A 13,511-nucleotide genomic window follows, 5' to 3' on the forward strand; every position below is an offset into this window, starting at 1 on the left:
CTGAGCCTTCCTGCTGCAGCTGTCCAGTCCTTTCCTGGATGCTGGCACTGAGGTTGGAGAAAGTCAAGGCTGGGCATGTACTGGTGGGGGTGTGTGTATGTGCGTGTGTTTTTCTCTCTCTCATCGATTTCCAAAGCCAAATAGAAATGATTTCTGGAATCATCATTTTAAAATTGCCCATGCCTTTTCTCTCCTCCAAGACAAATAATAGAGAGTTGAGTGTAATTTATTTCTATTGTGCGCAGTTCATTTTCGTTTTTACTCCATTTTTACAAATAAAGAATTCCAGAGACGAGACACTAAGATTTGCCTAGCTTTATCTTAAGAGTGAGTGACAGGTTATTCTTTCTACCTCACTGGGCCACTTTCTGAGTGATGACTGCTATGTATCCCAGGTGGCAATATTCACGTTTCTGAATCTAAGCACTTTTCTTTCTTCTCTCCTTGCCTGATCAGCTGGACGGCCAACCGCCATGTGATGTAAACCTCCATACGAAAGCACTGTTGCAGATAGAAGAAGAGGTGGTTGCTGCTCGTGTAGATCTATAAATATGTGTTGTATGTCTTTTTTGCTTTTTTTTTTTTTTTAAAAAGAATAACTTTTTTGCCTCTTTAGATTGCATAGAAGCATTGTAGTCTTGGTAGAACCAGTATTTTTGTTGTTTATTTATAAGGTAATTGTGTGTGGGGAAAAGTGCAGTATTTACCTGTTGAATTCAGCATCTTGAGAGCACAAGGGAAAAAATAAGAACTTAAGAATATTTTTGAGGCAGATAATGATCTGGTTTGACTTTCTAGTTAGTGGTGTTTTGAAGAGGGTATTTTATTGTTTTTTAAAAAAGTTCTTAAACATTATTTCAAATAGTTAATATAAATACATAATTGCATTTGCTCTGTTTATTGTAATGTATTCTAAATTAATGCAGAACCATATGGAAAATTTCATTAAAATCTATCCCCAAATGTGCTTTCTGTATCCTTCCTTGTACCTATGTATTCTGATTTTTAAAAAATGCAGTTAATGTACCATTTATTTGCTTGATGAAGGGAGCTCTATTTTCTTTACCAGAAATGTTGCTAAGTGATTACCAATAGAAAGCTGCTTATTTTCATTAATGAAAAATAACCATGGTTTGTATACTAGAAGTCTTCTCCAGAAACTGGTGAACCTTTCTGTTCAATTGCATTTGTAAATAAACTTGCGGATGCATTTAAGGAGTGGGTTGTCTTTTTCTTCTGCGTATGTGTCTGACCTCAAGCCTTTTAGTCATATTTCAGTATGTGGCCTTTTTTGATGTTACGTTTTATTCAGTAGCTTTACTAAGGTATAACTGATGTAATACACTGCATATATTTAAAGTGTATAATTTGACAAATTTTGACATAGTGTATACCTTCGAGACTATGCCACAGTCTGGATGTGTTTACTGAAACATTTTAATAAGGAACTTTATTTTTGATAAAGTTATGTTTTTGGATACAATACATTTGTATGGTGAGGGTGATGAATTGTTGGATCATTTGAATAAAATATTTTCTTTTACTACCCCCATGATAAAAGGAGAAGACAACAGTGAGCTTAGAATATCTATAAAGCAAAAAGTGTAGTCTCTTGTTTAAAAAATCTGGAGCGGGAATGCAAGGATACAAAACTTTAACATGCTTTGAGCAAAAATTTAAACTTACTAGAATCTTTTATAATAACGTAAGTGGAATGGCCATTTCTAGGAACTGAGAACTGTATTGGAATAGGTTTAAAATATATAAGAAATGTTAATGTGGGAGATAAAAATTTTATTTAGTACTTGCTCTGATTATTGTTAAAGTAATAATATGTTCCTTGAGGATAACTTGTCAAATGCCCCAAAGCATAAAGAATATAATTCTGAATCCCAAATTCCAAAGACAAGAGCTCTGTCTTTGAATTCATTCTGCATATAATTATTTATAAGTATGAATTGTAAATTTTTCCATGTTCTTAAAGTTATTGTTATCTTTTTTCATGGTTGTATAGTGCTCCATTGTTTGGCCTTGGTAATATTTAGTTGATAATTCCATTACTGTATATTTTTCAGTTGTTTCTAAGATCAAACCTTTTAATATGTGCAGGTTATGTATAAATATGTAAATTCTGTGATACTCTATGATCATCTCTTTCTTTATATTATTTTCATAGACATAAAATTGTTGCTCGGAGATTATGCATCTTAAGACACTCATAGTATATATTGCCAAAGTGGTTTCCAGAAAGGCACTGCTGGCTTCGACTCCTATAAGCAGCACATGGGCTTTGTCCATCTTGCTGCATGTTCATGAAGATACATTTATTTTGCCTTGTTCTCTCTGCCTGATGTATACGCAGAGGCAGCCCTCAATATGCAGTGGTTGAATAAATGAATGAAGAAACCGATATCAATATCTGCCCTGTTAATTCTGTTTTTCACTGTCCCCAGAGGATGCCTTAATTCTGCCATCATTTTAGTTTCCTTATCCAACATCCTTTCTGACCATTGCTCCTTTTCATCTACGCCTTTTGTCTTTTCATCTGCTTTTGCTTTCTTATGACTTTTTTTCCCCCATTTCTCACATTATCTTACTTAGTGATAACATTTCTGTTAGTACAAATTATAAGTACAGTTTTCAGAGCTATTTTCTTCTAGGATACTGACTCTATATTTGTGTAAGCCCCTGGGTATTTGTTACTTCACCTAGGAACAAGGGAAGAGTCCAGCCCTTCAACAAATTTTTTTATTCATGCTTGATGCTCCAGGCACTGCTTTCGGCACCATGGGTAGAACAGTGAAGAAATACAAAGTCTTGCCTCTGACTAGTCTTATTTTTCTGATTGAGAGAGGTGATAAGACAATACACAAAAAAATAACATGCAGGTAGTGATGAGAGCAACAAAGAACAAATACTGGGTAAGAAAGATGCAAGTGCTGGAAATGGAAGTTTGACAGTGCTTTTTATACAGGTGGTCAGGGACAGCCTTTTGATATTTGGGCCACAGCCTGAAGAAATGAAGGAACAAACAGAGACTTGATGGAAAAGCATTCCAGACACAGGGAACAGCAAGTGACAAGTCTTGGCGCCGGAGAGTATTTGGTGTGTCCAGGAAGCAAGCGTGGTTGAGTGGAGTGAGTGTAGAGGGTTTAGGAGCCATGGGGAAGTGGAGGGCACAGAGCAGCAATCGTTGCAGGACACGGGCTGTTACTTTGAATGGAAGAAGACACTGGAGAGTTCTGAGCAGAGAAACGAACTGACGGATGTGTTAAAAGGACTGCTACAGACTGCTGTATGAACAAGACTGCAGAAGGACAGGCAAAAGCAGGGAGACCAGTTTGGAGCCTATTGAAATTACCCAGGAAAAAGACATTTACTTCAACAGGGTGGGTGTAGGGGAGGTAGTGAGGAGAGGGAAGATTGTAGTGTGTGTGTGTGTGTGTGTGTGTGTGTCCCCTGAAGGTGAAGCTGGTAGAATTTGATCATAGATTGGATGAAGCAAAAGACAGGGCGGAGTCAAAAATGAATCTGAAATGTTGGCCTGAGGAGCTGGAAAAATGGAATTGCCTTTTTCAGAAATGGAGATGGTTACAGGTAAAGCACATTCGGGTAGGGTGATCTGAGATTTGGTTTTTAAGCATAGTGAGGCTGAGCAATCTATCAGATACCTCAGTAGCAGCGTTGAGTAGGCAGCTGGCTATGCAAGGGAGAAGCCCAGGCTGGGCATGTAAATATAGAGTCATCAGTATGTAGATGGAATTTCAGCTGAGAATTGGGGGGACATCACCTGGAATCTGACTGTAGCTAGAGTGGAGGTGATGTCCAAGGACTGAATCCTGAGGCCCTCCAGCAGTAGCGATCAGAGATGCAGAAAAGTGAGCAGGAGAGAGAACCAAGACCCTGGTGCCCTGGAAACCAAGTCAAGACCATATTTTAAGGAGGGAGAGACCTATTGTGTCAAATACTTCCCAGAGATCCAATAGAAATTAGGCCCGAGAGTTGACACTGGAAATCAGTTTGCAATGTGCTTTCCCCCCGATCATACACGTGTTTGTGTTTGATATTGTCCTTCTCAAAGGTTCAGTTGGGGGCTCCTCATGTATGTGGTAGCTGGCCCAGTTTTCAGTGCCTCGTAAATGGACCTGATGCTCTTGCCTAGTTTTCCCAGGGAGATGAGCTGAAGGGTAACATAGAAAGCCATCTCTAGGCCACTTACTGTCTGTACCCTTCCCTAGAATGTACTAGCAGCCAGAGCTGCACTTCCCAGTGTGTTCTATGTCACCTCAACACACATGTGATCTTTCTCCTCCCTCTGCCCTATAATTTCTGAGGATCGCAGAATATTGTGGAAATAAAGGTTTTGGGGTTGAGGCTACCCTATCTGCCTCAGAGGTGCAGAGCTGGTCAGCTGGGGGCCATTTCTGCTCTGCAATGTTCTGATACAAACCCTAGGTCTTTTAACCAAGAGGCCGGCCGATCTGTCTGATTTCAAGCTACAAACAAGCTTTGTTCTTTAAGTTTTGACACATAGTTCAGCTACGTGGTAGTTGATGGAAATCCCCTCTAGGTTCCAGCCTTAGTTTGCCAGTTTGAAATCTTAGCATTAAGAATTTTTTATTTTCAATGTGTTTATGCTTTGTGGGAAGCAGGGAGAAGCTGAATAAAAAATTGCTGTCTAGACGCCATATTAAGGCATAAGCTAGTTTTGTGATTGATTGATTGATTTAGAGATTGCATTTTGTTCTGTCACCCAGGTGATCGTGGTTTACCACAGCCTCAATCTCCTGGGCCCATGTAGTCTTCCTGCCTCATCCTCCCAAAGTGCTGGGGTTGTAGACATAAGCTATTGGATCTGACCAAGTTCTTTGTTTTGGGATGTCATAAATATTCCTGAAACCTACATCTCCATATCGTTGACTTACAGGCAGTAGGTTCAGGTGTATTCTTCAGCCGTTCATTTATTCAGTTGATACGTTTGAGAATTATATGTGTGTAGGTAATTAAACCCATCTTTCCTCAGTGCTGAGCCAATAGAGAACCTTTTATAGGAGGGAAGGATGGGAAATACCAGCGTCTTTTCTGCTGGACAACTTCCCACTTGGATTGAGCTTAGTGACGGAGCATCGAAGAGAAGGGCCCTTGTCCTCTGTACCTGTGGGCTAACTACATGGAGGACAGAGGACTGCATGTGGCCTGTGGACAGGCAGCTTTGAAGACAAGGTTAAAGAATAGTTGAGGGTGCAGGCCACATATGAGTGGCCACTTCTAACATTCAGTGTTTCCCAAAGAGGGTAGTGTTTATCACTCCTCCCTCTATGGGGAGAAATAAGGGAGCAGAGTAGAGAGAAGAATGATTTCTTCTTCCAGTGTTCCTGAGAAAACAAATGTTTCTGGGTTGGCATGAATGTAGAGGAGGAGAGAAGGTGATCTTACCCTCTATGTGAAGGCATGGAATATCTTCAGTGCCAAATTTAGGAAGGAAAGCGGAAAAATTGAATTTGTTCTGCTTAAGAATTTAATCTTAGCATTTTACTTGAAATGTTTATGTAAGAGTGAAAACTAGCCAAAAAAGGGTGAAACTCTCTGAATTTCAATGCATAGGCACAGAATGGTAACTACTGCCTGATTGCTAGAGTTGAGAGACATGCCTAATGGGGTGTCTCAGGGTTGAGATTTTACTTGTTTTATTTTGCACTTTAACATCCGTCCTCACAATCTGGAGGAGGGATTAGAAGGCATGCTAATGCAAGTCCCAGTTCATGTCAGTAATTGGAAAAAAAAAAAAACTAATTTGTGCTTAAAGTCCATGGATAGGAGGCAGGAAAACAACTTCCAGATTCTTGTTCATGAAACGTGTGGATACTAGGAGTTTGTATGATGAATATAAAACAATCATTGTTCTCACAGGGGGAAGAGAGGCGTATACCAAAGTATCCCAGTACACGGTAGAAGAGACACGGCCTGTGAGAGACAGTGTGTGAGGAAGTGGCTTCACAGCAGAGGTGATGTCTAAACTACATATTTAAGGGCAAATACAATCTTAACAGATCAAGTGGAAGGAGCAAAATATTATTTGAGTTAAGATAAACATCCCAGTGATTCTTCCCTTCCTTTGTACTCCTGCTGAGCCTTACAGAGTTGGCCTGTTTTGCAGAGTCATGAGCAGATCGCTCGAGATACTTTGGGCTGGGATCTCCATTGGCTGGGCTGTGCACTGGTACTGGTCCGTAGCCTGTTAAGAACCTGACAGCATGGCAGGAGGTGGGCGGTGGGCAAGTGAGTGTTGCTGCCTGAGCTCCGTCTCCTGTAAGATCAGTGGCAGCATTAAATTCTCACGGGAGCGTGAACCCTACTGTGAACCTCCCATCCAAAGGTTCTAGCTTGCTCTCTCATAAGAATCTAATGGTGGAACAGTTCTGAGGTGGAACAGTTTCATCCCCAAACCATCCTGCCCACCCCGTCTGTGGAAAAATTGTCTTCTATGAAACCTATCTGTCGTCCCAAAAAGGTTGGGGATCGCTGTTCTGGGTGACAATGTATCCGTGAACTGGACCAAAAGACAAATGAATAACTTTGGGACCTGAAGCCTGGGTAGTTTAGATATTTGTTGAGGGTGGAGAAAAGTCCTGTTTTGGATAGAACATACCACAAGGTGGACATACATTTAAAAATGTCTAAAGGTAGCTGGAAAATAGGGGATTGGGTTTAAACAGTAAAAGAAATGTCCGTTAATGTATTCATTTGCATGCTCAAATTGACTTAAATATAAAGAAGTATATTTCTTTACCTAATAGGAAGTCGAGAAGGCTGATTCATTCAGCAGTTCAATAACGTCATTAAAGAAGCATATTCATGCCGGGCACAGTGGCTCACGCCTGTAATCCCAGCACTTTGGGAGGCTGAGGTGGGCGGATCATGAGGTCAAGAGTTCAAGACCAGCCTGGCTAACGGTGCAACCCCGTCTCTACTAAAAATACAAAAAATTAGCCAGGCGTGGTGGCCTGTGCCTGTAGTCACAGCTACTTGGAAGGCTAAGGCAGGAGAATCGCTTGAACTTGGGAGGCAGAGGTCGCAGTCAGCCAAGATCGCGCCACTGCACTCCAGCCTGGGTGACAGAGTGAGACTCTGTCTCAAAAAAAAAAAAAAAAAAAAAAAAAAAAAAAAAAAAAAAAAAAAAAGCATATTCATCTCAGGCTCTTTGGCCATTCTCATTGTTGTCCTGATCCTGAGGCTAGTTATGACCATAGCTGCAAGACAAGTGAAGGGCTTTATGCTTCCTTGTTATTATCTACTGGAAGAGAGACTGACTGGTTAGTGCTCTCAAGTGTGTAGGAAAACTTCCCAGAAGCTTTCAGCAAAATATTTTTGTTCTCATTGGCCAGACTTAAGTTATTTGTCCATTTTTGAACCAAGGGTAATCCCATTCTCATGGCAATCATGACCTTCAGTGAAGACCAGCTTACAATCATGTTATTGCTAACCGATGGGAGTATGATGAAATGAATGTTGGAGTCAACCACAATGTTTACCATTGTTAGGCATCATGAATTATCTCAAAAATATTTACTGAGTATTTGCTTTATGCAAGACCTTGTCTTATTTTTAATGCCTTTCTTAAACAATATAGGGAGAACAGGAGAGGGAGAAAGGATCTTTCCTTCAATTGTACCCAACAAGGATCATGTGTATGAGTAGTTATTTGATTGAAAATTTGATGTGTTCTAGAAAAGATAAAAGATCAGCTTATTGTAACAGGTGAAACATTGGGAACCTGGTAATTTGTGAATACTTGTAAAGCATGAGGAATATACTTGTTCAAATTTCTTATATAAAAGCTCATGAAAGCAAATCATGAAACTAATACTCATCCTTTTGTGATTAAATTGTAAACACTTTATGGATTTTACATGCCGGTATCCCATGGTATTGTTTAACACAGTTTTAGGTGACCTATTAAGTGACTTGAATGTTGTTTGACAACTCTGTGTAAAGCTCTTTGCTACTTTCACTGTAAAGATCCTCAAACCTCTTTATAGAGAAGGATTTTTCACAACAATATTTCTGTGGAAGATTATCATGAATCTTTGCCATTAAAATTCGATTGGAAAGGAACTAGGACTTACTCAAAATTCCCTAGGAGAGGCCCATTAGAATCAGGAAAACAATGCAGCAGTTTTTTTCTACGTTATATCCAGGATGTTAACTTAAGATATTTTTGTGTGCTATTCGCTGTTTCTGGTTTTGCCCCACTCCCCAAAGTGCTTTCTTAGATCTATAATGAATTAGGTGTCACAGACCGGCATGCAAGGCATTGATCTCCCTGTTGCCATTTCAGGCTAAAATAGAGAGTTCCCCCTGCATTTGTCAGAAGCTCATTTACCCTTTCGACCTGTTTCACAGCAGCAGGAAAACATCCATCAAAGACAGCCAGAAGGACTCCTGGGTCCAGCCCTCCAGTCATGTATGCTCTTGAATCCAGTCCTACATTCAGATCAGACTAGCCGTCTAGGATCTCTTAGCCATAGAATGCTGCTTTTGAAGCCATCTCAAGTTTAAATATCTGATCAGGTTTAGAATGTTCTCGATGCCTGTATTCTGCATGTGTGAAAGTCTTTCCTCAGGCAGGAAAGACCCTTTAGCCCTCCTGAGTCCTCCTTAGTAGTGTTTATTGAGTGCTTTCTGTGTACCAGGGTCCTTAGGGATACAATATTTTCATGCTACTTTGCCAAAATTATGAAAATCAACATTAACAAAGTTATGAAAATTAGCATTAATTTTTCTATACTTGGACTTACTATCTGTTTGGCATTCCATTCCATCTGAAGGCAGGACACACAAATCTAGTTTTATCTATTTCTTTTCTACAGCTGCTTCTGATTTAAATCCAGTCAAATCAGAATTTTTCCTCCCTCTCTCCTTCCCCCACCAGTGGCATCTAAGCACTGGTATGTTTTCATGGTGACAGTGTCATGGGCCTGTGGAAGCCCTTTGCTCTCCCTGTTTTTTTTTTTTTTTGAGACGGAGTCTCACTCTGTCGCCCAGGCTGGAGAGCAGTGGCGCAATCTCGGCTCACTGCAAGCTCTGCCTCCCAGGTTCATGCCATTCTCCTGCCTCAGCATCCTGAGCAGCTGGGACTACAGGCACCCGCCACCACGCCTGGCTAAGTTTTTGTATTTTTAGTAGAGATAGGGTTTCATTGTAGCCAGGACGGTCTCTATCTCCTGACCTCATGATCTACCCACCTCGGCCTCCCAAAGTGCAGGGATTACAGGCATGAGCCACCACGCCCAGCCTCTCCCTGTTTTTTATAGCGATGTTCACTGCAGTGCCTATTGATTTGTGTGGTCTTTCTAATAACTTAGCCTTTCATGACACTCTCCTCCGGGGTGTCCACTTTCCCATCTGGCACATGGCTAGAAGGTGTCTGCAGCACAGCCTACCCAGTATGCAGTGTCAACACCCATCCCTTCACCCCCAGTGTGTGACTTCTTTGGGTCAACAAGCCTGCTCTGTCAGCAAAACATCATCTCTACCCTTAGATCCTTTACCATACCTACAAAGTCCCTTTGCCATGTGAGGTAACATAGTCATAGGTACCACAGATTAGGAGGAGAACATCTTTGGAGAGAGGTGATTCAGCATACCACAGTCACTTTGATATTTACCAACTAAAAACATGAGTATCTTCCCCTCGCTGCTCTGCTTAAGGGGAGTACATTAATATGATTTTGACTACAAATATTAATGTTTTTCTTAAATTGTCTTTATTACAAATGTGTGATCACAAAGAGATATGATGAAATGGCACTTGTAATCTCTGTAAGACCTAATTTTCAGTGGGATAGTGATTATTTCAGTGACCTCTACAATGCTTGTTTGGTCAGAACATAACTCATTTCTTATGGTTAGTGCTGTCCAAAATGAAGTGCAAGATGATTTATTTGCATTTGTAGGAAGAAAGTATTAGAATACTTTTGCGTATTTATATGTTTGAAAGTAAAAATTTTAAGTTTTTCTAATCACTCGTGGAAGGATTGACACACATATGCCTTTTTGGCTGGGTTTGTCACACGTGGTATAGAGAACATGACATATTCTGAAGGCAAATGGGAGTTCCACACTGTGCAGAGGTTAATACGGGTGCCCTTTCTTGATCGTTCGCTTTCAGCGTGTTGTGATGTATTGTGGCATCACCTTGCAAGCAAGATTTAAAAAAAACTAAGCAGGAAAAACATGAAGAAAAACTCCTACAGTTTTTTTCAGTGATGTTTAAAGTCAAGTAAGATTTCAACCTATCCTGATAGGATATAATATAGTATCTGTAATGATAGATGTTTAGAAGCTTCTGATATTTTATTACGTAGTAGCAGATGACAGAGGTGAATACCTTTGCTCTTCCTTCCTTTAAACTTCCTGAGGTTAAAATGACTGAAATAACATATTGAAAATAACATGGAGATGCCTTTGTCAGCAAATTTTGCTGGAAGATGCACAGAAAACATTGAAGTTCAGAAGAAATGAGTATGAGAACAAATAATTCAGTGTGGGAGGTTTGCTACATAGTGTGTTTGTCCCTATCATAGCTTATGGTATTTGCAAAATTCTGTTGACAAAATACAAGAACTGCTACTATTAATGAGCCATCCAAAGAAAAACATTCCAGAAGACAAATACTAAACAATAAGTTACTTCTTTATTAAAAACTATGATAAAATTGTAAGCTTACTTAACATTGATGGAATAACTATTTTGGAATACAAGGATTCCAGAACAAAGTTTTAGACAGCCTCAGATTTTATCATTACTAACATACTATTTTTACTGCATAATTTGTTGCAAGTTTTAGCCTTAAAGAAATGGAAGCCAGAACTTTATAAATGTGGTTAATTTTATAAAAACGGGGTCTTTACTAGAGTAGAATAACACTTTGTAATGAGATGAAGAATGACCTTGAACATTTTGTTTTGTTACAAAATTGTGGGGTGGCTTTGTTTTCATTACTTTGGCCATAGTTGAAAATGTTCTGCATTTTTTATTTTTCAAAAAAAGCGCTTTCCAAATGTGTTGAACTTTTCCTTGATAAATGGTTGTCATAGTTTCCCTGACAGATATTTAAAATACAAATACAAACTGAATTATATTTTCTTGTCAGATAAATGTCACCATTTAAAAATAAATAGGAAAACATTTTGAAAGAAATGTGATAGACTGTTTTCAAAATTAGTATTTTAAAAGTTTCCATTGTGGCCGGGCGTGGTGGCTCACGCTTGTAATCCCAGCACTGTGGGAGGCAGAGGTGGGCAGATCACAAGGCCAGGAGAGCAAGACCATCCTGGCCAACACGGTGAAACCTTGTCTCTACTAAAAATATAAAAATTAGCTGGGCGTGGTTGCATGCACCTGCAGACCCAGCTACTCAAGAGGTTGAGGCAGGAGAATCGTTTGGGCCTGGGAGGCAGAGGTTGCAGTGAGCCGAGATCACGCCACTGCACTCCAGCCTGGTGACAGAGCCAGATTCCATCTCAAAAACAAACAAACAAAAAAAGTTCCCGTTGTTATACATTTTTTGCAAACAAACTATTTAATGCATAAAAATTCTCATCAGAAATTAATATGTTTAAAACTATTTCCAAATGATATATTTTATCAGGGTTTGAACAAATTTATGAGAATATACACAAAAGGAAGAGTCAGTGACTATCGTGGAATGGAAATTTACTAGCTCATTTTTAACAAAGCCTCTGCTTAACTGGTAGACGCCATTGAGTAATGAGCGCCAGGATTTAGTAAACCAGCCACAGACCAACTCTTTTCACCTAATTTTTGTATCTACATCCCTTTGTGATAGCCATGCAGACCAAGGATGCCCACACACTAGCTCACAACCAAGTCTCCATTCTTGATCATCCAAGATATTTTGTAAAAATAGAGACTATTAATCATACTATGTTTGCAAAAAAAAAAAAAAAATCAATTTTGAAGGAGGCACGTTTGTTTTTTTATAAAGCTTATAAATACTGAAAATACTGCTTTTATCTTTATCTCTTTTTTACCTTTTTAGTGTAGTTTAATGATACACACAAAATGTAGTGCTTGTATAAGATTTATATATAAATATGCATATTGGGGGCTTGTATGCATCTGTATTTGTTTTAAACCGAAATGTCTTATTTAAAAAGATGAGATGAAAAGGTTTAAAGTCCTGGCAATGGAAAGCCAAAATAGTGAAGTAAACTGATGAAGGTGCCTTTTAATTCCCTGTCTAGTCTCCCCATCTTACATCCTTGTAATGTATCTTTATGACTCCATGTGAGGGGGATTGCATTAAAACACATTTGCATCTTTGGAGAATTGGAGCGTTAGCCGTAGGATGCACTCTTTTGCTTGTTTCGTTATACCTGTAGTAGAATCTTAAACCCTTACACAAGAATCTCCATTTGAAAAGCTGTTGGTGATCAAATAAAACACTGTCTCCCCTTAATTTTGTTTTTATTTATTTATTTTTCACAAAAAGCTGTTTGTCTTCCAAGTCCTTGAGGGTTCAATTCAAGTTTTCTAATTATTTTGCATTGTCTTTCTGACAATTAGCACTTAGAACGAAGGACAGGATGGTATAAAAGGTGAAGACAGCAGTTAAAGAGTGACACTATCTGAGGCTTAGTGGCTTCCTGCACATGTAACCTTGATGGCCTTACTTTTCCTCCCTGTGCCTCAATTTTTTCACGTGTGAAACAAAAGTGAAACAGGAATCACTAGTAGCACCTCTCATGAGCTTCTTGTGACCAGGAACTGAGTAAATTCACTTGAAGCTCTTGGAAAGGTGGCTGGCGAATAGAAACAATAGATGTTAACTCTTAGCTTTTTGCAAGAAGTAATTCCTATGCTGTTTTCTACAAAACTTTATTTCTGCTTTCCAGATGAAACAAGATTGACACCATTTTAGAAAAATCAACAATAAATGGCACTGAATGATACTGTGTTCCTAAATCTGAATTTCTTTGTGAAAATTTTGATTTTGCAGGTTCTTCGTATTCATAACACTAGGTGGCAGTGTTAGCACAGACGGGGGAAAAACACTGCAGGTTTTCCCATTCCCCCATTTCCCTTTCCAGTTTTATAACTTTTTAGTCAGCTTTTGAACCACTGATCAGTCCATATTAGTAGTCTGGGGACACCCCAGTGCCGAGTCCTACAGGACACTGGCTGAGGGATTAACAGGACATTTCAACGATCATTGCCTCGTAGGAGCAAATGTGGTCCGTTGCGATGCGAAGAAACTACGTCCTAATTTCTCTATCAGGGGCTTGGACAAGGCTGTTTTTCTGCACAAAAGCTGACTTAGGAACGCTTTAGCTCACTATGCAGAGGCCTGGAGAGTCCTTGATTTTCCTGGAGCGAGCTGGCAGCTTTGACAGAGGCTGTCACGTTTTAGGAATCTCAATGGTCCCCCAGAAAATAAGCCAACACCTTTGGCGGGTGGGATTTTGCTGAAGTCATTTCTTTGTGAC

General features: G+C 39.5%; 1 protein-coding gene across 6 annotated transcripts in view; it reads left to right on the forward strand.

Moving 5' to 3' along the window:
* The window catches only part of LMO7 (LIM domain 7), a 219,327-nt gene extending 218,112 nt beyond the window's left edge, over nt 1-1,215 (forward strand). For all 6 annotated transcript variants that reach the window (XM_073014398.1, XM_073014399.1, XM_038007757.2 and 3 more), the window contains one exon: nt 457-1,215. In XM_073014398.1, the coding sequence (XP_072870499.1) occupies nt 457-479 (23 nt within the window). In that variant the 3' untranslated portion in view covers nt 480-1,215. The remainder of the gene's footprint in view (nt 1-456) is intronic.
* Nucleotides 1,216-13,511: the final 12,296 nt, after the last annotated feature.

The sequence above is a fragment of the Chlorocebus sabaeus genome, chromosome 3 (genome assembly GCF_047675955.1).
Source record: "Chlorocebus sabaeus isolate Y175 chromosome 3, mChlSab1.0.hap1, whole genome shotgun sequence".
In the NCBI taxonomy this organism is placed as follows: domain Eukaryota; kingdom Metazoa; phylum Chordata; class Mammalia; order Primates; family Cercopithecidae; genus Chlorocebus; species Chlorocebus sabaeus.